This window comes from Tasmannia lanceolata, unplaced genomic scaffold (genome assembly GCF_043159265.1).
Source record: "Tasmannia lanceolata isolate RefF3 unplaced genomic scaffold, GAP_Taslan_0.1 ptg000015l, whole genome shotgun sequence".
Taxonomy (NCBI): domain Eukaryota; kingdom Viridiplantae; phylum Streptophyta; class Magnoliopsida; order Canellales; family Winteraceae; genus Tasmannia; species Tasmannia lanceolata.
In genome coordinates, this window is record NW_027518692.1 from 12,236,799 (window position 1) to 12,261,354 (window position 24,556).

Here is a 24,556-nt window from a genome sequence, read left to right on the forward strand (position 1 = left end):
AAATCGGAACCGATGCGACCGAAATGCATAAACAAAAATTGTAACTGTAGTAGTGATATACTATGATTGTGAAATTTGGTGTGTACTATATTATCAGACATGGGTGACAGTGCATGTCACTAGGTGTTCGATACTTCGATGTTTTTAAACTATTTTGAATGGTTGTTATTCTAATATGATTGTTTAAGTGTGTATTTGTCCTAATTCTAGCATTTCCTGAAGTTTTATCTTTAAATTCTATCATTTGCATATGTTTCCCTAATTTTATAGGAATTCGACCGAAATTTCCAAACGAACCAAAATTTAAAACCTTGATAGAAAAAGAGTGTCATCTCGTACTAGGCATCACAAGCGAATCCGTAGAGGGTATCTGTTGGCACGGCGATTACTTTCCCTTCTTTGATTGCTCCAATAGCTTCTTCCAAGTGATCTTCTGTGGCAGGAAGAACGACCCCGCCATTGACCTCCACATCCACATTGCATCTCTTCAAATTACACTCCATTTTGTTTGGAAAAACCTTTCGAAAATCCGGGTTTTGATGCAGAGAACGGAAACTAATCAACTTTGGACGACCTGAAAATTAAATAAATACCCAGAGTGTGGGTCTGAAGCTAGAAAAACAGTAATAAATGGCAAAAAAAGAAAAGAGTAGAAGGGTATGGATAGATTAAAATTCCAACTTTTGGCAGGCGAAAAAAACAGAGAAGTGTCATGAAGTTGGGTTTTGGAGCAGAAAATGGCAAAAATAAGACAGAAGAAAGAAGTGAGAAAATAAAAATTCGAATAAAACCACGAAATTGGATTTTAAAGCCAAACAAATAGTATAAGAAAGACACAAAACGAGATGGATAGGGAAGGATAAATTTTTTGGATAATTAGTATTGGGTTTTGAAGTAAAAAAAGAGACAGAGAAATAAATAAAAAAAGACGAGATGGGTGGAAGAGATAATAAATAAACTCCCAAGTTTTGGGGCTGTGAAGCTGAAAATAGGTAAAAGGAGAGTTATTAAAGAAGAAGGAAAAGGAACTGACGATTTTGTAAAGAGCACCTCTGAAAGATGAGGATTGAGCATAAAAAGACTGGAAAAGGCTCAATCTTTCTGCGAATTTTGCACAAAAAACCATGTCTCTGCCCCACGGTCGGAGGCTGATAGTTGATTCCGCACTTGATACCGGTTGGGCACCTGCAATTCCACCATCCATATCAACTGAGAAAAAGGAAACAGAAAGACAAAACAAAAACAGCATTTCTCATTTGGATTGTTCCATTCAAACCAAAAAAAAAACAAGAAGAGAAACTGTGGCATCGTAGACTGGATTTTTACAGCTTATCGATCAACAAACTGTTGGGACCCGGGTAGAATCAACCCGGACGGGTCAATGATTGGCGCGCTAAATTTATCATTACCCGAGGTGAGTCAAAGGTGTTCTAATTGACTTGGTAGGTCAAAACCTAAGAGGCAGGAATCTTCCCTCGGGGTGATGTTCCCGACTCGGAACCTTGATTCGGCGCTCCTTCGGAAGGAGCTTCCAAGGAAGAGATGGAAACCACTCCCATTGCGATCCCAACCCCCTCCCCTATTCCTCTATTTGTAACCCCCTCACCAACTTACTTGTATCAAACTCCTCCAACTGTTCAAAGTACTTCATTAGAGCAACCAGGAAGCAACTCTTCAGAAGGCATGAGGAAAGAGAACATAAAAATGAAGACAGTTAGAAATTACTACTTTTGATGTACTTAAATTTTGAAAGATTTATATGAAGAAAGTTAAAAATTACTATTTCTTATGTACTTTGAATTTTGAAAGACATATGATGAAAATATTACATTAACGCTCCCATGGCGCTCCCAACCTTGGACTCTTCTAGACCCCACGCTTCTCCGCCCCCGCCCCCGCCCCCGCTCCCTTCACCCACTTCGTGCTTCTATGTGCAAAACTTGGACCCGGGACGAGAACTGAACAAAGGTAAACGGGAATCGACTTGGGCGAGTAGATAGTTGACTCAAGGAGCTTTTAAACAGTGGCATTTGTAACCAGTATCAACAATAGATATTACATTGGATACCCATATCCGTATAAATCCACTCCCGGGTTTTGGGAAATGGGAGCATTATCCCCAATCTCCAATATGTGTGTCTCTGTGTCTGGCCATAAAGGCTTATATCCTACTATTAAAGCAAAACAATAACATAAAGGTAATATGTTGAGAGACTAAAATGCCCCTTGTGTGTAAGATAAAGAAAATGACATCCAAAATGATTCAACATAAACTCAAAAGTTTAAAAGGTCCCGTGAAGTATTGTTACCTGTGGAGATGGATAAATGGTGAACCCAAGTTTTGACTTTTTCCCATAATCTACGGATAAACGCTCTAACAGTAAGGAACCCAAACCAGGTCCAGTGCCACCACCAACAGCACTAAAAACCAAAAATCCTTGCAAACCAGTGCAATTATCTACTAATTTCCGCACCCGGTCAAGGCATAGATCAACAATTTCCTTCCCCACTGCAACTCATAAACGAAAACCAATTTAAACCCAAAAAAATGTGTAAAATAAGCATTGCACTCAAATAGACCTTGAAGCTTAGAAGGAGGACAAAAAATTACCAGTATAATGTCCTCTGGCAAAATTATTAGCAGCATCTTCCTTGCCAGAAATAAGTTGTTCTGGATGAAAAAGTTGGGTGATCCGTGCGCGTAGGATCCCCATGACCTCTTGCACATTCACAAGGCAGAGAGAGTGAAAGTATATATATGGCCACTCTCATCCTCTCACACTTCCCATCTAGGACTAAAGTTTTCTCATCACTTTAGTCTTTTTGGAGGGAAGCCCAAGTAATTTGAATGAGAAGCCCAAAAGCATACATATAATGACTAAAAACACCCCATTGTAAGTTTGAATTACAAAAAGACTTTTTTCACATAAAAAGTCAACAACTACTATAGTATGTATGAGATTTTATATACCTAAGGATCAAATTCTAACAGTGGTATCATGACCAGATGAAACAACATGACAAGCAATACTAGGAGGTGAGAGAGAATCCTGAAAGAATTAGTCTCGAAAACCCAGTTATGTCTCTTTAGGGACATCGGATAAAACGGAACCAAATCGAGAAGATGGTCCAAATTTATCATCAGTTTGAACCATGGTTTTAAATTTCCGTTTCACCTAAAATTTCGGAGTTATCCTAAATCCCAAAATTTCGGGCGTAAAAAATTGTTATTTTATTATAAATTTCAACGAAATTCCCAAAATTTCCGAAATTTCGGATTTCAGTCGAAATTTAAAACCATGGTTCGAACTACAAAAGATCTAATTAGACACAAATCAGAATGCTTATCAGAAATACCATGAGATATGATACACAAATGCTTGGATTTGGTACAAAAGCAACATTCATTGGAATGGAAGATAAACATATATAGTTCAATTGGGTTGTAATCTTGGGGTTAGTCCTACCATGGTTGACCCCTCTAAATCAAGGAGGTTGACGACACAGTTCTTTCATTTCAGGAGTTCAGGGAAAATGCCCTCCACTTTGGTCGTGCCGTTTCCAATTCCAAATCTTCCGAGACTTCTTTTCCTCTATATTTCACACACTGTTCATCACAATGTTCTAGACATTCCTGGTATCTCTTTCAGCTATTGTGCTTTCTCTATGTTCAGATATATGAGGCCCACACTGACAAGAGTCTAACATTGCAGCCTTAAGATAACACCCAAAGTTAATTACTCAGGTCTGCAATGTTTGTAATCTTGCATGTTTGTACTTTTGTTCTGTGTTGAAACATCTAGCACTCTCTGTCAAGCCATGGGATATGAGGGACTTCAATATGCCAACCCCTTCTTGCAAAGCAGCATCAATCTTGTGCAAAACCAGATGACATGTTAGAATGGACACCAAGGTTTCATTTCACAAATCCATAAAGAGAGACAATCCTTAATCTACACAAGGGAAATGAATGAATAGGCCTGTAATTGAGATCTCAATACAAGCATGAGAAGTTGCATACTTAATAAATAGGCACATTAACTAATAATAAAAATCCTACGGGGTGCAATTGTCACCCCAAGAATTTGAAGTTCATTATTTCAATTTAAAATTCAGAATTTTAGTTACTGATAGGAGATTCAAATAGGTAATTTTCATGAAATTGAAAGCTAAAACCCCTGCAAAAGTGAAGTAAACTCGGCTGTGCTCTATGTGAACAAGAAAAAAAAATCATCTACATTTTTTGAAGGGTAATGAAGAGGGAAATCATCTACTTACTCGCTCACGAGAAGTTGCATTGAATTTTTGAAGCAAGAAAGCTTTGGGATCCATTTGCCCAGGTGGTTTTCCTATACCTTAACAAGAGAGTACCCATAAATTTTGGTCACTAAAAACAAATGATTTTAATAGATAAAATAAGGCAAATTGGAACTTCAAACCAACCAATTCGTAGTCGAGCAAACTCTCTGTTCCCATGGAAATGGTATATCACACTCTTCAGTCTGAGAAAATTAGTGAGAGCTGTAATGGGCTACAAGCTTTACAAGTAAAAATTATAGAGAATAGGCAGGATGCAGAAATAGTAGACTCAAAAGATATTAAGCTCCTCATTTCCTTGCTATTAAGGAGATGTGCAGTGTATGTGAAATCAAAGATATGAGGCTCTTCAGCTGGGAAAAATTATAAGAGGTGTAACATTCTGCAAGATTTACACACAATTTTAGAAAGAGTCTTCAGTCATAACTTTTAGAGTTACTCGGACATTAAAACCGCACGTTTGTCATCAACAAGTACATGACTTCGAAGTCTTGGAGGTTTAATATTCATTTTTACTATTACCCTATGGATTTGTGGACCCTAGTAATGGATCAAAATATTAGTGTGCATTTGTGGGCCCCACTATTGTCTCTGAATAAAGAATGATTTCTAGGCCCAACTATAGGGTAAAACTCGACTTTTACTTTGATAATTTTACCTTATTAGAACATCCACTTCAAAAATTCAATGGAAAATTAAGGATGGGTAACTAGGTCTATCTGAGCGTGCTTGAAGGACACTGTCCTTCGCAACTAAGGAGAGATTTTCTCCCTTAGATAACCATTCTTACCCATGAGTGTTCTTCTTTACCAAGTTGGGTGAAAAAACGCTTTAGGATCTTGAGGCATTTCAAGGCATATTAACTCCTTGGTTTCGATGATGTGGGGGCTATATGGTGCTTTTGTTGTTGGATGTATTTGGAAGGCATAGTGGAAGGTTTCTGGGAAGGGTCGATGTGAAAGGAAGTTTAGATGACGGTGGAATTCTGTTAGGTGTTGGAGGAAGTTTGCATACAGTCTTTTATGCTTTTTCTTTTGGGATCCTGGAGTATGCTCCTGGACCATCATACTATGTAATTTCTGGTGGGATAACTGGTCCCCATGTATATTTCATGGTATGAATACAATAGTCACTTTTCAAAAAAAAAAAATAGCAATCTCATCAATAATGATACCAAAATGCAACAAATGACATAGAGAAATGTAGTTTAATCTCATATCGACCAACCAAGGCAATCCACGCACAGATCTAATATAAACTGCATATTCTTCCAGGTAACTCTTCAATTTTTCCTATTAAGAAAGAACTAATAATATGTTAGCAACTAAAATTGAACTCATTAGGAAAGCAATTGAAATGAGATAAATAATGAAACATACCACTCTAAATGATCATTTGTATAACGTAATGAATCTTCCCACATCCTGATGTCCATATTATCTCGCATCGCAATGCCTAGCTCAAGTAGTTGAGTCCAAGTTTGCAATCCCCATCATTGTTTAGAACATTATGAGGTGTTTCTTCCTCTGACCCATCCACTAGGAACTCATCACTGTTGCATTCCCTCAAGTAGTTGTGCAAAGCACAACATCCCATTACTAACTTCATTTATGTTGTATATAAGGAGGATAGGGTGGTTGAACTTTTAATATAATGAAGACCAACTATCTACTAAATTGCATTCCTTAGCGATGAATGTCAATGATTAAACACCACTTTGGGAATTTGGGGCCATTGATGTTGGGCATCATACTCTTTCAGTGATTGCTTATACCAAGATATGGAGCCATGAACTGATCCTTGTTTGGATATTCGGCATCCACCAGCCCTTGATTCGGCAAATAAGTTATTCCTAGGTGTTAACCTTGACTTCTTTGAGAAGACTATATGCCAAGTGACCAGTTCAGTCGTAGGTATTCGTTCTTTGAGTCGGTTTACTTACAATCCCAGTCCATGGGGCATCCCGAACAACATTAGTCACTAAGTAAAACTTGCTTACTTGAGCAGATTTATCGTTTGAAAATATTATTAAATACTTTATGTAAAAAGATGGTAACTATCCAGTTGTTACCCTCTGGTACTCTAAGACCATTACGCCTTGTCAAATCATCATTCGACATGTGTGCATCATTCGTAGACCCTTCCCAAATGACGAGCACATATATGAATGGAAAATCAAATGTACATGCCACTGAGACATTTTGAGATAATTGACCCTTTCGATTAAGATAATAAAGTGTGCCATCCTTACAGACCATAGCTGGAATACAAGTTTCGTCGATAGCTTCAATGCAGTATATAAATTGGATAACACTTGCATTAAAATAAGGGTTCCAACGGGCATTATTCAAAATCCTTTTAGGATTGCTAGTTGGAAGACGAACCATCATGCTAGGTCCTAAGGCCATTATCGCATTTAAGACTTTATTGAAGTTTGTACTAGCAAATCAATCTTTACTAACAGAATATCACCATATCTTCAGCAATTACGTGCTTTGTATCAAATATTAGGGTCTTCTCTTTTAATATCCGACACAATTTCAAGAATACGTCTCGAGAAATTCAATATGTGGTAGCCCAACTAGTTTATTCATACAATATACATAACCTTTCGAACTAATTGGACGATGATCTAGGGTTAGGCGATAAGAGTGGAGTGGAAATGATGTCATGAGTAGAGTTGTGTAACCCATAATTCTAACCTTTCTATACTCTTCGGAAAAATAACCAGATGACTCTAGAATATACATGATATCTACGGCAACCAAGGTAAGAAGCCATGCTATAAGCTTATGTTATGCATATCAAAAAATGAATCCACCAAGTATATACATAAATAAATAAACCAAAAAATAAAGAAAAATCATAAGAGCAAAGCATCTTTTAGCTTAGATAACAATATAGCAAAATGAAACAAATAAATTGACTTATCAAATCAGAATATCCAACAAATAAAGGAAATCTCAACAATACCACAAATTTATAAAAACCTAGGAGTCTAAATAAACAAATTTTTGTTCACGCTCTCAGCTACGAGCTTCTATTTTCAGACATCTATCTCAAAATATTCTAAGTCTACGTCCATCCCTATAAAATGCTCTTTGGGATCTGGTGTAATTAAAAACTCAAGAGCCTCTAAGGTATGCCACGTTCTAGGCTTGGGATCTCATTCAAAGCATTTAGCAAGTTGACATAGGTGGCGTTCTTCAGATTAAGGACCTTCATTTCACTAGGTTAGCAAATGAATCTATAAGCACTTCATTGATGTCAACAACAGGTCGTGCCCTTTGTCGAAATGAAGTACACCCCCCAAATCTATGCATTCTGCATTGATGATGTAACAGAATGACTAGCAGGCACCTATGAAAATGCATCTGCAACAAAGTCAATTACCCCATTGCTTATGTCATCATCCAATATAATATCATCAAATTCTACACATATTCACGCCCGCCTCTGAAACCCTGTACAACATTTGAACCAATTACAATGTCCCATGATCGTCTTCAAATCCTCGAATTTCTCAAATACCATTACTCTATAGTTGGCAGCCTCCAAGTGGGGCACGTATCGAAGCAAGAAAAAATTTCCTTAGATATCCTTATAATTTTATATCATATTATAATATAATAACTTTGAAAAATATTATGCTATTACCGCAATATAAGCATCATAAACTTTCTCTAGGGCTGTAATTTTTTTAATAAATGAGTTCCAACCAAATCTTAAATTTCATGTCATTAATTCCACAATTGGTTTGTATATTCTCGTTTACACTCTGAGTTTCTTCATAGTATGGTCATAAGTTCTCTTACATTGATGTCTTGAATTCAATATTGGAAAAACATTAGTGGTGATGGGATTCTTGGAAAGACTCAGCAGTTTGTCTCCGCCAATTATTGGCCACATCCATCAATATCCTTAGTACCACTCGAGATTCTTAAGCACTCTATCGCTCATAAGCACCATTGCGTCTTAATGGCTTTGACATCTAGAAAAAGTTCATAAATAAATAATATTCCTAAATAATGTATAAAAAGTTCTGGCAAAATGGTAAATAATGAAGTAAAAGGTCACCGTCATTAATTGGTTGTTCTTGCCGTCAATTATTTTATTATTTAATTTGCAATTGGTTTGTATATTCTAGGTTATTGTTATGGGTTTTACGTGGTTCACTTTTTCTAGAGATGGTTACTGTTTGCATCATTAACTGAATTTCTTAGTTATTTTACTATTTAATTTACAATATGTTTGATTCTGCTTGCCTCATCAACTGGTTAATGGGATAGAGATTGCATGGCGTGATCCCTCATCGACTGGTTAATGGGATAAAGATTGTATGGCAAGGATGCAATGGACTGACTTATGAGCTTTTCGATGGGGCCAAATCGGGGACACGCTCAGAGAAAACTCTGTGCAAAGATGATGTGCCGATCATATTTCAAGATCTCACTTCCCCATGAAAATGGGGTTTCTTCCCATTTCCATTTCGTTCATCCATTCTTCTTTTAGCCATAGAAAAAACAGTGGCACAACTCATTTAAATGTGCCCTCAGTTAAACTCTCGAAATGCCTCAACTTATTTAAATATGCTCTCAGTTAAACTCTCGAAATGCCGGTTTTAAAAGCCCTTTGTAAAAGGTCAATCCAATCCAAGAATCTCTTTCTCACGTTCTGTATTCGAGTGCATTCCTTTTCTATGATCAACTCCAGCTCATAAAAAAGATTGATTTCGTTTTCTATCTTTTACATTTGTGTACCAATCATGGTAGCAATTAATTTACAACGTCATATATCATTGCTCATATGCTTACTTGAGGCTTTATTATCAACCTTACCATTGGCCTGTAATTTATATGGCAATCATGGTTAGATACTCACCATTGCTCAAAAAAAGGTAATTGAGCCTTGAAATACATTCAAGCTTGGTTTTCAACTGCTAAAAAATGCCATATAAATTCAGTTCATACAATCGCTATTGAAAATCCTCATTTCATTGATTGACCTCCCATACATGGGACCCTTATGATCATGTAAGGATAGCATTTTTTGGACTATGGATATCCAAGGTAAGGCTTCCCCTTCGCAGCAAAATCCAAAAGCCTGCGCTCATATTTCCATGTTATAAAGAATTCGATTTGGCTCCACTCTCAACTTACTCGGATAGGAGCCCTCCATTAGTCAGACTCTTTTTCAGGTTCTATGCATTCCTTTTCTATGATCAACTTCAGCTCATCAGAAAGCATTTGGGTACCAATCATGGTAGCAATTAATTTGCAACGTCATATAGCATTGTTCATATGCTTACTTGAGGCTATATTATCAACAATACCTTTGGCCAGTAATTTATATGGCAATCATGGTTATATAATCACCATTGCTCACAAAAAGGTAGTTGAGCCTTGAAATACATTCAAGTTTAGTTTTCAACTACTAAAACATGCCATATAAATACAGTTAATATAATTATTATTGAAAATCCTCATTTCATTGGTTGACCTCCTGTACATGGGACCCTTGTGATCATCCAACGATAGTGTTTTTTGGACTATGGATATTCAAGGTAAGGTCAACTACTGGGACAATCTTGATTTGATAGTTGGTTTGGTCTCATTTAATTTGATAGATCGTATAGGGAATTAGGTATTTTGATTTTATTACGTATCATTTTACCAAAACCTTTTATACTTTAAGAACTTTTAGATGACAAAGCCACCAAGAGATAAGGGAGCATACGAAGCAATAGAGTGCTTAAGAATCTCTAAAGTTACTAAGGATATTAGTGGATTAAGCCAATAATGGGGCGAGACAAAGTGATAGGTCTTTTTCTAAAAACCTCATCACTGCTAAAGTCCTTCCAGGATTGAATCCAAAACTTGAATGTAACAAAACTTATGAAAATGTCTCAAAGTGTATACAAACAGATTGCGAAATTAATGACATCAAGAATTTAGTTGGACCTGTTTATTAAATAAATTACAGTCTCAAAGGATGTTTGGATGCTTATATTGCGGTAATAGCATAACATTATTCAAGGTTATTATATTATACATGTTCCATATTTAAGAAAAAAAAATATTTCTTAAATATAGGCTCACCCATCGACTACCATCAGTAAAGTGAAATCAGATGAGGAATTCAAGGACTTGAAAATGATCATAAACACAGTTTTGCAGTTGGTTCAAATGTTGTAAATGTTTCAGACGCGACGCGAATATAAGCAGCGAATTTGATTACATTACATTAGATTAGGATATAGGCAATGTGGGAGATGACTTTGTTGCAGATGCAGCATCACAAGTGCCTGCTAGCCATTCTACCACATCATAAAGGCAACGAAAGCATAGATATGAAGAAAGGCACTTCATAATGTCAAAGGGCACGACATCAATGAAGTGTCGGTAGACTTATTTGCTAACCTAATTAGTAAAATGAAGGTCATTAATCCAAAAGAAGTCACTCGTGCCAATTGACTAGATGCTTTATATGAGATTCCAAACCTAGAACGAGACCTACGTTTTACGGCCCATGAGTTTTTAAATACATCAAAGGTAAAAGAGCAATTTATAGGGATTGAAGTATAGACTCGTAGGAATATTTTGAGATAAATAACTGAAAGAGAAGCTCATAGTTGAGAGCATGAGGTAAATTTATTTATTTAGATTCTTGGGTTTTTATGGATTTATAGTGTTGTGGAGATTTTTGTGGATTTTTTATTTGTTGGGAGTTACGATTTGATAAGACAATTCATTTTCTTCATTTTGTTGTATTACTATTTGTGCTAAAAGATGCTTTGTTCTTAAGATCTTTCTTTGTTGATTCGTTTATATATACATATATATATATATATATGGTAGATTCATGTTTGTATATGCATAATATAAATGTTTGGCATGAATTTTTACTTTGATTGTCGTAGGTATCATATGTATTTCAGGGTCATCCAATTGTACATCCACGGATGACTATAGAAACGTTAGAATTATGAGTCACAGAGCCCTACTCATGGCATCATTTGCTCTCCACTCTCACTGTCCAACCTACATCGTCATCCAATTAATTTAAAATGTTATGTATATCTTATGAATAAACTAGAGGCACCACCAATTGAATTTCATGAGATGTATAGGATGTATACAGACGTCATCTTGAAATTGTGCCGGATATTAAAAGAGGGTGCACTAATATTTCATACAAAGCACATAATTCTAAAAGAAATTGTGATGACATTTTAACTTATCGTTGGACAAAATAAGACGTACTATCTTAGTAAAGAGTGATTTTCTCGCATAGATCGAACAACTACGTACAAACTTCAATAAAGCATTAAATGTGATGATAGCATTAGGGCTAACATGATGGCCCGTCCTCAAGTAGCACTTTTGAGAATATCTTGAATGATGCCTATCGGAACTCATATTTTAAGGTAAGTATCATCAAATTTATATCAGAATCCTTAAATGTATATATTGTTCTATTGTTTTTCAATAATTATTCTACTCTCCATGGTTTCAAATTTCAGTTTCGAAATGCGTTTCGGTCCTCACCGAAGCCGAAATTTGGGCCGAAATTTCAAAATTTTGTTCGAAATCCGACGAAATAGAATAAAGTATATTTTATCTGCTTTGAAATTTCGGTAATTTCGCCCAAAATTTTGGGATAATATTAAATAAAGATAAAATCTTAGATTTTTGGGTGAAATCCCTTAAATTTCGGGATAAGCAAAATTTCGGTCGAAATTTCGAAATAAAGTAACGTTTCAAGTATATGGGATTTCGATTTCGCTCTCGCCCAAAACCCGAAATTTCGGATTTCGGTCGAAATTTAAAACCATGCTACTTTCTTGTCACTAATTCCTTGATTGACACGAAGATTATATTGGAGCCCTCAACGGAACTTATATTCCAACTACGGTCAGTGACGATGACATACTTGCTTATCACAAACGAAAGGGTAAGCTCTCTCAAATGTCTTAATGGCATATACATTTGATTTCCTATTCATGTACGTGCTCGCTGGTTGGAAAGGATTTATGACCGAGGCGCGTGTGTTGGTGCAAACCCGGAGGCTCGCAAATAACAACCAGGATTTTAGGAGCTCAATGGGACCAAATTTTCATATCCATACAACCATCCATAATCCATAAACAAATGGAAAAACATTTAATAGTAAATCTCAGCATAAATAAAGCATGAAATGAACTGTAAGCAACGGACCATCAATGATAAATACTTCTACTTCGAGCAGTTACTGAACATATCAAATAAAAGACTCAAAGATTGGATTTTAAGGCTCAAATAACTAAATTTATTCACTGATTCATTGCTGTCAATAACAGAAAAGAAAGATTTAGGGCCAAAATTTTATTAGAAAATGATAAAAGGCTCAAAAATATGCAAGGGTAACTTATGGGTAAAGTTCCTGCAGGTTTTCAAAGGCAAAAGGGTTCTAAAAGGGCTGAAATCAAGGGAAAATCTCACCATAAAAATGCAGCAGTCCTTTCACTTTAAATCTCGCTAGCAAAGAGGCCAAGAGAATGGGGGAGAAACCTGTTGCAACGTTCCAAAACTCCGGACAGCAGTGCTCCCACAAATAAATTTCGAAATAGGGTTGAGGAAAGAAAATAAGAGAAAGAAATCAAGAAGAGAAGAAGATAACGAGATAAGAGTCAAGAAAGTGTGAAATAGAGGGAGTAATAGAAATAGAGAGATCAAGAGGGAAGAGAAAGAGAGAGTGCATGAGAGAGTTAGAGGTAACAAAAGTGAGAGATAGGAGAGAGATCAGAGAGAGGGATGAGAGACAGGTGGAGAAAGAGGGAGAAGAACAAAGGAAGGAAGAAGGAGAACTCACCTTGTAGAAGGGAAGAAGGGGATAGATAGTGACGCCCTAGGGCGTGTTAGAGAAGGGAGGCCGTCGGCTCCTCTTTTCTTCTTTTTCTTCACAATGTTTCAAAACTAGGTTTTCTCCCCTCTTGCTATCTCTTTTATATTGCTTTGTTGGTGGGCCCCTTTGCTAGCTCACTTAAAAGAAAGTGAAAAGACTGTCATACCCCAACTCACAAAGAAGAAGAATTAGTAGCATAAGGGCATTATAGGAAAAACTAGCGTAGCATAAGGGCATTATAGGAAAAACTAGCTAAACAAAAGGGTAAAAGGCAAAAGTGGTGTGCGCAAGGGTGGGCCCTAGATGATGTGGACATCCTCCACATCTAGGATAATCCAATAATATCAAATAAGTCCAAATAAACCAAAATAAATAAGTGCAAACATAATAAAATGGTGATCCAACGGTCGGATCACATCATGTGTTGAAGGATGCTTTGACAAGGCGTAACAATCTTAGAGTACCAGAGGGTAAAAATTAGAAAATCATTATATTTTTAAGAAGATCATTTAACAATATCTTCAAATAATAAATTTGGTCAATTATGTAGGCAAGTTTTACTTAGTCGATGTCGGATATCGAAATAAGGTTCGATCATTATCCCTATATCGTGGTACACGATATCCCAAAGAGGTGTTCAATCATCGATATTCATCGCTAAGGAATGTAGTTAAGTGGATATTTCGTATATTCAAATCTCATTTCATCATATTTAAGGTTCAACCATCCCACCTTTATAAATCACAAATGAAGTTAGTAATGGCATGTGCTTTGCAAAACTAATTAAGGACGAAATGCAGCAGTGATGAGTTCCCACCAGATGAGTCACAGAAAAAAATACCCCATAATGTCAACTGATGGCGATGATTGTGATTTTAACGAGAGGATTGTAAACTCAGACTCAACAACTTGAGCAAAGCATTGCAATGCACGATAATATGGCCATTAGGATGTGACAAGATTAGATGTCATACAATTGGTCATTAAAAATGTTATGTTCCATTGTTTATCTTATTTAAATTTCTTTAATGATGACCTAAATTGTAGTTGTTAGTTTATTATTAATTTTTCGTAATAGGAAAAATTGAAGAGTTGGTTGGAAGAATAGGCAGTTAATATTGGATATTGATGGGGATCTGTGTAGATCAACGTTTCAAAACGCGAAAAAGGGTCAAAACACGGCCAAAGAAAATCCTAGTCGACTCGGCACAACGCGGTATGAGTACTTAGTTGACGCGCCTAAGTGCTTAGTTGGTGTGGTCATAACTCGAGTCAAATGAGTTTTCATTGACTTTATAGGGCAAAATGCGGACTCAAACAAAAAGGTGGCATGGGTAAAAGACAGTCAACTCAAGGGAGTACACGATGATGCGGAGGAGTTTTGAAACTATGGTGTAGATTGTCTTGGTTAGTCGGTAGGAGATTGAACTACATTCGTCCGTGTCCTTTGAGGTATTTTTGAAACTATGGTGTAGATTGTCTTGGTTAGTCGGTAGGAGATTGAACTACATTCGTCCGTGTCCTTTGAGGTATTTTGGTGTTATTATTGATGAGATTGCTATATTTTGCAGTATATATTATATATATAAATATACAAGTCATATAACATTTTTTGACATTCAGGTTCTAACAACGTAAAAATATCTATCAAAGAAAAATCCGAGTTTTACCCATTATTTAGACCTATAAATATTCCCTTTATTCAGAAACATTAGAGGAGCCCACAAATGCATACTAGTATAAGTTCTTAAAAAATGTCATGCGCGACTAATGCGGGTCTCATCAGATTCGCGAAAAGTCACTAAAATCTCTCTCGACTAACACCCTTAGTGGCTGATTTCAAACAACACATGAGGGGTTTCAAGGTGTGTCTCATGCCAAAAAAAAAAAGCCAGAATCTACCTCTCGTCATTTCTTTAAATGTGACTTTGATGTGGAAAGATAAAGAACTACTTCTACGACCCCATTATGTCAATTGGATCAATGAATTGAAGCAAAATTGTTCTAGATGGTTAGCCACTGAAAAGCGCCCCAACGGGAAGGATGCAATCTTGTGGCAGCTTTGGTGTAAGCAATGTAGGAGTTTAGAAGCAATGAAATGACATTTGTTGGCATAGGCAAGTTTTAAGATTAGATTGAAAGAGATAATGTTATTCTCGCTTTCTTTTTAGAGGCCAATAAGAACCAATATATTATATCCAACCTATTCTGCATTTTCTGATGAGTTATCTTATTACTTTTTTTCTTTTTTTGAATGGATTCTGCTTAGTTATCTGAGCAAATGGAAGCTATTGTGGCCAGGAAAAGTAAAGTTAAGATCTCTTATGGGGAGATTAAGAAGATCTCATGCATCCACGGCAATACTTGCTTGAAGGAACTTGACTTCTTATGTGAGAATGAGAACAAATCGATCATATTCTTAGTGCTTAACGGGCATGTCATGCATTAATAGTTGCAGCTTCATCTTCTAATTTAGGAAGGTATTCGGTCGATATACTTTTATTTACTTTTAAACATATTTTATTTATGTATACATGATTTGAACATGTCTTATGGAGACATTTTGATGTGTTTGACATGAAATTTGAACCTGCTCTATGGTGTGAGCATGGGTTTTATTTTATGCAGATTGTGTGTATAGCATTTTATATTATGAGAGATAAGCCCTACGGTTTCCACCTCCCAACGGATGAACCGAGAAACCTACTTTTATCATTCGGAAAAAAAAAGCATTTTATATTATGATGGCATGGTTTACATAGTCTTGAAGTGAATACCTTTATTATTGACTACTGTCTAGATATTCATCCAAAAAATTTGTCTCTAGAAAACTCCCATCTTGCTTATTCAATGTTAGATTATTTATTAATTTTTGTTAATATATTTATTTTATGAAAATGGTATCTAACATCAACCAAACAGTAGATTTTATTTTTTATTTTTTTTTTTGAAAATTTAAAACACTTTCACTTCCAATAATCTAGCAATTTACCAAACAGTAGAATTTAAAATTTCAAAAAAAATTGAATGATAAGAAACCAAGCACTAGAAAGGAATTCATTAAAAAATTTCCAGGAAAGTTTTATTTTCTATGAAAAAAATTTCTGGACATCCGAACATGCCCATATGGAAATACATGAGGAAGAAGAAAGAGCGAATGATTATAAGGATCTAAATGAGAGGGAAGAAGAACGAGGGAAAGAGAATTTGGAACCCATGTGAGGTCATACTTGCTCAGCATGATATCTTGCTGACATCCCTTGGCAAAAAAAAACTAAGGACTTGACTGTTATTTACATTTTTATTTTTTAGAATCGAGAATCCTTTTCCTGATCTAAATAGAATATCTGATAGGTTTTCTAATAGGGGGAGATGATTTTTTTCACGCCCTGTAGGAATGATGCGCCCCCCTTTTAAGTTGATTTGACGTCAAAAAGCGTTAAAGTTGCTCAAAATCACGTTAAAAGGGGGGCGCATAATCCTATGGGGGGTGAAAAAATCATCTCTCCTTCTAAAAAGCTAAATTTGTGTTGACCCCACAGCTTGTAACACCCAGCAATTTGGAATAACTCCAACTAAGGAAGAAATGTTTGCAGGAAATAGGGAGTTTGGCCGAGCCTAGATGTGGGTAGAATTTAGAAGCTCTAAAATAGGAGCTATAAGACTTTTCAAAGTGTTTTTCTGAGTAGGATGATCAGATGGGTTTTCCAAAAACCCAATTTTGTGTTGACCACACAGCTTGTACAACCGGCAATTTGGAAAATTGGAATAACTCTAATTAGGGAACAATTTTTTGCAAGAAATAAAGAGTTTGAGTGAGCTTAGATGTGAGTAGAATTTAGAAGCTCTAAATAAGGAATTAATAAAACTTTTCAAAGTGTGAGTTAATAAGACTTTTCAAAGTGTATTTCCGAATAAGATGATCTGATGGGTTTTCCAAAAACGCAATTTTGTGTTGACCATACAGCTTGTAACACTCAGCAATGTGGAATAACTCCAATTAAGGAAGAAATTTTTGCTTGTAACACCCAGCAATTTGGAATAACTCCAATTAAGGAAGAAATGTTTGCAGGAAATTGGGAGTTTGAGTGAGTCTCAATGTGGGTAGAAATTAGAAGCTCTAATATATGAGTTATAAGACTTTTCAAAGAGTTTTTAGTAAGGAATAAGTGTCAATTTCGTAGTACGGCTCTGACGCTGGGAATTTTTATTATTATTTCTTTGTTTAGGAAAATCTAAAAATAGTAGAAACATTTTAATACAAGTATAAGCAAAATTACAGTTGAATTATTCACGTAATTTTTTGAGTGTTTGAATTATTCTTGGAATTAGAATAAAATTAGAAGCTATTGTAGACAATTGCACATAATTACATAAATATGCCTGATCCATGTAAAGTGTAGTTCACGGTTTACCTGTCTGTAATAGAACATACATTTGTTTCTAACTTCTATTCCCCTCTAACTAGTTGTTGTTAATGGGTGAAGATTCATCCTCTCATTCACTGCCGATTTGAGAGGTCTTCTAGAACTAGAATTCAGTTTTAGTAGTAGAACTTGCAGGTCAGCTCCCTACTCAATGTAGGGACTAGGGAGCTGCATCACACGATCTCTCGCAAGGGAGCAACTAGAAAATAAGCTTTTAAGTAAAAGTAGAAAAAGAAAATAATAAAAGCAAAACAAAATTCACAACAGACTAAGAGATTTTAAATTTCTACAACTGGTATCACATCATTCACTGCCATGAACACAGAGTCGTATCCAAAAGGCCCCTTGTAGCTTCATACATTTACTTAAATTGTGATGGACATATATATTGTATTTGACAATACAAAAGATAGTTCTGGGAATAAATGGAAAAAAGTTTTTTGACTAATACCCATTATGTCCCCCATGTCCTCCTCTTGGATTTAGACGAAGAACCCCACATGGCAAGTTCATGTCATCAAAAATCTACAGTTTATGGGACAATAAGCATGAAAGGTTCAGAAATATTCTGTTCATTCAAACTCAAAAGTAACCGAAATCAAAATTTATTTACAAAATTGAAAGAGAAATGTACCAACAATACACGATTAAGTGGTAGCTTATAATATGCTCCAAGCGGTCCAGCCTACAATCAGTGCAGCCAAAATAAATGAATAAATATAGTGTCATTTTCCAATTAAAAAAAAATCATAGAACTATATTGAAAGCAAATAACTATTGTAGAATACATCCAACACTTTTATCCATTAAGCTTCTTGTTGTAGAACTTAGCATGCACACAAATGAATTAAAATATATTTCAAAAAAAACAAATGAATTAAAATGTTGTTAATCAATCCTCTCTATCAAGTCTTCAAGTCAAGAACTTGGCAACTTCAACCAATAAACAGAAGGTATCATATATTTGATAGCTGAGCATGGGAACATTTGGAATATCTTCAGTACATTGACTGTGGAAGGTGACTCACTTGATGTTATTTAATGGGCAATAATAATTGGTTCCAGTTCCACTTCATTGAGGCTTGCCAGTAAAGAGGAAGAGATGCAAGATTTTTCATCTCTTTCAAGCATGTTTCTAAAGGTGCAGATGAAGTTATGAACTTTCTCTTTTTTTGGAACAAATATCAGAAATGTTTTATTCAACAAAAAAGGAGTCCAAGGAAAAAATGACCAAGGTGGTTGTAAAGAACTACCAGAGAACAGCCAAAATCCCTCTTGGTCGTAACTGGTAAAGACACGGGGGTGACAAGGAACCACCAGAGCATCAACCCAATGAATGGATTCTAGGATAGCCGGTTATCCACCTATTTATTCCATACTTGTTGGTAAAGTCTAAGGGTCATAAGAGCATATCAAGAGAGTTTCGCAACACTCAGCAGCGAAAGAAATGAAAAATGATATTGTCAATGACCATGTAGCCCTATGAAGTTTTGAAATTTTCCGGGTGGACATTGTGAGCCTTACTTGTTCCTGCACTTGCCGATTGTGCTTTGAGTCAACGAATACACTGCGTATTAGGCTGACATCGATAAGATTATCTAACAAAAGGTGTGTGATACATAGAATCTGAGATTGAGGATATTGCTAGAGTATACCTCAGCACCAAGAGATAGATCAAAGTATCAAAGTAACATACTATCAATCAAAGAGCCGAACGGATAGGAAAAAAGGGAAAAAAAAAAGATCATCCACCTATAACAATCCCCCTGTTGGATATATAACCTCAAATCTGAAGTGTGTTGGCCTATTCCCAATCGTCTAAAAATTCAAACAAGTTCATGGACCCTACATTGAGAAATTCCAATATGCAACTTCTGTATAAGATCCTATAAAGCTCTTATTATCATCTACTTTTGACGTAAGTTCTTCTTATTCTTCGATTTTGACTTTCAAAAATAAATTTTTGAGAGATGAAAAGATAGATAATAACACGCAGCAAAAACGAACAAACAGGGAGATATCGATAGGAAACCCTAGAATTTACTGCAATTTGAACTTACAGATTCACCGCTCAAGTTCATGTAAGTCTGCGGCTTTGCAAGCAAAACGGGAGTGTCTCCAACTAAACCTGGAAGAAGAAATCTCACAGCCATTAACCTTACGGTAAAGAAGGAGATGAAGAAAAAGAAACAAAATTAAGAGAAAAATGAGGACCTTGTCCAAAGAGAGCCTTGCAATGCACAGTATTTACCGGAATCCCTTGCGATTCAGCGAATGCATCGATCATCTCGAACCCTACCTGCTTCCATCACATGAAGGAGAATGAGAGAGAGAAGAGGGTTTAGGGTTTAGGGTTTAAGAAGAAATACAGGATTCGAAAAGTACGTTGTGTCTGGTGCCTTTGTATTTGTCTCCAGGGTTTCCGAGACCAACGAAGAGCCATGGCCTATGAGTGAGAGAAGCACTACTGCAAAACCCACGCTTTGAGATGATTCGGCTCAAGGCCATCCTCTTCTACTTTGCATCCCCACTCCTCTGATGAAGCCTCCACCCTTGTTAAATAACACTCACGCGGCCCTGCTTTTGTCTCGTTATAAGATTTATTGCTTGTGACGTACTACAAGATGAACGGTCTTGATCTCACACGCATGCTCTTTGTACCTCCTTGCAGGACACAAAAATTGTCTTGTCCCGTTGATCCGGGAAATTGGACCCTTCTATGTTGCTGCTCTTGAGCTTTTATACTATACATAAGTGTGTATGAATGCTCGATTATCAGTATACCGTTCTTCTACACATTCGTCTCCACTCCATGATCGAGAAAGAAAAGAATATTTAATAGTTAGGATTAGTTAAAAAAAGGAATCGATAATCTACTCACAAGAGAACCCTTTCCCCATCAGGCACTAATCTATTTTTAACATCTAATTAGATCGGGTAATCATTCGAATTAAGAATAAGAACAAAAGCCCGCCCGTTACTTCTAGTTTCCCTATAATTGGAGCATAGAGCTCTATCCATTTATTCACTCGACCTAATAGTGAATTGGTTTGGAAAATCGAAGTTCTTTTCACTGTTGTAGTTGATTTGGAAATCTAAGGATTTGATCCAGTTCCAAATCTCAACTACAAATGTGAGAATTCCAAATCTAAATCTTGTGGGTATCCAAACGTGGCCTTAAGCTCTCCCTAAATAGAGTGGGCCTGGTAAATCTTCTCTACGCGATAATGATAACTGAAGGTGTCAAATGGGATGTGCCGTGGCGGCACAATTATTCTTAGCCACGTGGCCCACTGGCCAAGCACGGCACGATTTGGTCACAGGTTGTGCCAAAATGGGCCACCAATTCTGAGAGTTAGACATGACACGGCCCATGATCTGCGGCCCACTTAAATTGTGTCGTGTTGGCCAGGCTTGCACTCTTTTTTTCATAAAAAAACTTGAAACGTAATCTTCGGTCGATCAAACCCTCTCAAAAGCCCTTCGTATATTCGTATGGAGAGAGGAGAAAGATTAGAAGCGTAGGTGGAAGATTCCATCTCATATTTATCTCCCTCCCTCCCTCGTTTAAATCCACCAAACTTTTTTTTATTTAGCTTGGGTTCCTTCACAGAGCGACAAGCTTTTCTTCCATTCAAAACCCTAACCCTGATTATCTTCTATTTATCTGTATATATTTCACTTCTCAACTATGACGGCAATTCCCTCCACTAATCTCTCCATGTGTTCCATAATCAACCAAAACCTAATTCCATGCCTTAAGCCTCAATGGCACAATCCGACAAGCATCGTCCAATGCACGTACCTTCCCTCGAACTCCGGCACGACCAACAGTTTTTCCAACAGGATCAGCTTTAACCTGGGGGTGCAGCTCATGTCGGGTTGGGGACAACCCGACCCGACCCGATTTCCAACCCAGCGAGGTTCTACCTGACCCGACCCGAGTTTAAAACTTACAAAAAAAAAAAAAAAAAAAAAAGACATAAAAATGTCGGGCTGCCCAAACCCAACCGTAGTTCAACCTAGGTTGGGAAAAGTCAACCCAAACTCAACCTAACCTGGCCCATTTTTTTTCTTCGGGTTGAACTCGACCCGAGTTGACCCCTACTTTAACCGTGCCGATTGGTAGACCTCTTGCTCCATAATCACCCCCAAAGTGCCGCCCTCACCATCATGAACAATTGGACTGGAGTGCCTACTGCGCCACCATGTCGTGCCTCACACTGCCCACCCATACAAGATTTTGAAAGTTTTTGGAGGGTGGCATTTTTGTCGATTTTTTATGACTATTTAAGGACTTCTGAATATTTTTTTTAAAGTTGAGGAGCAAGAGATGAAATAGTTACCTTTAGAGTACGATTTAGAGGCGGTTGGTCACTTGGTTGCTTCAACTCTATTCACCTTGGAAGGACCTATATAGTCCAAAAGATTATTTTGGGCTCTTCAGCTCATTCTCTTATTTCCTTTTTTTTTGTTTTATCTCCACCCTCTATTCGTTGCATCGCCGGTTATTCATTTATTCAATGACTCGGGGGAAATAGTCTTTCCAAATAACAAACTGAGAAACAAATATAAAGCAAAAGATGCCATATTTAGGGCTGCAAACGAACTGAGCCGGATCACGAACGAGTTTGGGATCGGCTCATTAAAAGCTCTGCTCGAGCTCGTTCGTATACTAAACGAGCCAAACACGAGCCCAAAAATTAGGCTATTCAAATAAACGAGCCGAACTCGAGCTTTGTATAGTTCAGCTTGGACAAGTTCGTGAACTTTTTAGGCTCGGTTCATAAGAGCCGAACTTTAAAGTTCGGATTATGTTCGTTATATATATATATATATATATATATATATATATATATATATTACAGATGAATGGAATTGGGATTATCTTTTGATATCTCCCAGTCTCCAAGGCATACCTACGGCAACAGGCTATAAGGCTGACAACAATAAATGCAAGGCATACCTACAATCATGACTCAACAGTTCCCAATTCCAATTGCTTCTTTGATTTCTACATCTGCTCGTGCGAGAAATCGATTTGCTGCTAATTAGGCGACCGGTGCTGCTGCTTCAATTTCTTTGTCTGTTGCTGCGTCAGCATTCAACAATCGGCCCTTGTTGCTACAGAGAAAGATTTTTTATGAAAATAAAAATGGAAAATGGGGGTAACAAAAAGAGGGAATAGGCAAAAAAATGTGTTTTACTTTTATGATCTCCCTATTCTCTTCTCTTTCTCACTGTTTTTTTAATACAAGCTGTGAATGGGAGTTCTTCATCTCTCTCTTTATTTTATTTTTTAAAGACCTATTTGTTTAAAGAGAGTTGCATGGTGTCTCTCAGCAAAATTTCGAGTTCATTTACATTGTTGACCCTCTCTTTTGGTATGGTGACAAAACATCTAGTGAGTTTCTCCTTCTCCCCGTGGGAATCGCCTAATGGATAAAACCAGGTTTTAATTTTTACTTTCTTCATTATGCACGAGAAAGCTCTAGAACTTTAGATCGTGTGGTACTTTAAGAACAGAGGAAGAATAAAAACAACAATGTTTTTGTTGGCTTACATAAAATGTTGTATTTACTTATTTTATCACTAGTTTTCTTTCTTTCTTTCAGTTGTTGTGATTCTTCTATAATCGAAAAGAATTCTTGTTTGAACTTTGAGCAAAGATTCTATGAATCTTTAATGTTAAATTTGCTTTGTTTACCATTATGCTTATAAAAAAAAGTATGTTCCTGCTATTCTAATTCTTGTACACATGGCTACTTCTTCATTCATGGCTAATGTGGAAGAAAATACAACGGAAATAGTTGTTATTGAGGACATTGGGGTTACAGGGTTACAAAAGTTGTTGATCAACAAGAAATCCGTTGCCTAGGAAAGAAAAAAGAAAAGGAAGAAGTGAAGGAAAGGAAAGCATTTGCAACTATTGGGGGCACAGGGATCTATGAGGTTGTTGAAGAAGAAGAAATACCTTACAAAGGAAAAAACAGAAGAAAACATCGGCGATTCGGACCACTATTGAAGAAATCACTCTCGGTGATGGTTCTCTTCGGGCAAAATGTAAACTTTGCAAGAAAATACCCAACTTCAGCCACAAGCCACCTTCTTAGTCACAAGAACTTCACATGTCCACATCGACAACTAGCCAAAGCGAATAATAAGCAGGGGTACTTAAATTTGGAAAAAGGTAAAGGAAGTGAGGGGCGTGTTACTAATTTTAAGTACGATCATGCGAAGGTTAGGGAAGCTCCTACTTACATGATTCTTGTACATGAATATCCATTTCGGATGATGGAGCATGAGTTTTTTAACCATTTCATGAAGACTACCACACCACACTACCAAAAGATATCACGAACAACAACAAAACATGATTGTATAGCAGCTTATGAGACGGAAAAGAAGAGACTGGAGCAAATATTGAAATGTGTGAACAAAATCAACGTTATATCAGACTTCTGGAAATCAGGGCAACAAATTGGACACATGTGTCTTTCGGCGCACTTTATTGATTCTGATTGGAAGCTTCAAAATAGAATATTAAGCTTCTGCAATGTGCCACCTCCTCACACCGTGCCATTTTCAAGTGCATGACAAATTGGGGTATTGAAAATAAAGTGTCCATAGTAACCTTTGACAATGCAAGAATAATGATGCAGCCACAAGGTTTTTGAGAGAACTTTGAGTTGAATAGAAATCTTTTCTTTCGTGGGAAGATTTTTCATGTGCATTGTCGTGCACATATAATTAATCTAATGGTGTAAGATGGACTAACTAAGATTCAAAAGGTAATAGAAAATGTTCGTGAGAGTGTGAAGTATCTAAATCATTCGGAGGGCCGGCTTTTAAACTTTAGTGAGCTTGTAAAACATCTGCGTTTGCCTTCAAGGAAGTTAATTCTTGGTGTCCCCGCCCGATGGAATGCA

General features: G+C 36.6%; 1 protein-coding gene across 3 annotated transcripts; it reads right to left on the reverse strand.

Annotated features, from left to right (window-relative positions):
- Positions 1-284: 284 nt before the first annotated feature.
- On the reverse strand, positions 285-20,338 carry LOC143845881 (Peptidyl-tRNA hydrolase family protein). 3 transcript variants are annotated; one of them, XM_077354290.1, is made up of 11 exons: positions 20,013-20,338; positions 19,842-19,926; positions 19,688-19,755; positions 18,262-18,312; positions 18,079-18,152; positions 4,444-4,502; positions 4,279-4,349; positions 2,612-3,873; positions 2,310-2,509; positions 1,034-1,185; positions 285-574 (listed from the first exon to the last, which is right to left on the reverse strand). In XM_077354290.1, the coding sequence occupies exons 1-8, from the start codon at positions 20,133-20,135 to the stop codon at positions 3,742-3,744; spliced, it is 663 nt and encodes a 220-aa protein (XP_077210405.1). In that variant the 5' UTR covers positions 20,136-20,338; the 3' UTR covers positions 285-574; positions 1,034-1,185; positions 2,310-2,509; positions 2,612-3,741. The 3 variants fall into 3 exon arrangements, with proteins under 3 accessions (XP_077210405.1, XP_077210404.1, XP_077210403.1); XM_077354289.1 differs by having other exon boundaries at positions 1,051-1,185; positions 4,279-4,355; positions 20,013-20,333; XM_077354288.1 differs by having other exon boundaries at positions 4,279-4,355; positions 20,013-20,333.
- Between the last annotated feature and the right edge of the window lie 4,218 nt (positions 20,339-24,556).

Bases quoted from the DNA above. Each gene is read 5' to 3' on its own strand.
- LOC143845881 (XM_077354289.1), bottom strand. From the start codon at position 20,135: ATGGCCTTGAGCCGAATCATCTCAAAGCGTGGGTTTTGCAGTAGTGCT. The intron at 18,153-18,261 runs GTACATTTCTCT...CATAAACTGTAG, and splicing joins CACTTAATCGTGTATTGTTG to ATTTTTGATGACATGAACTT. The intron at 4,356-4,443 runs GTTGGTTTGAAG...TCTCTTGTTAAG, and splicing joins GTTTGCTCGACTACGAATTG to GTATAGGAAAACCACCTGGG.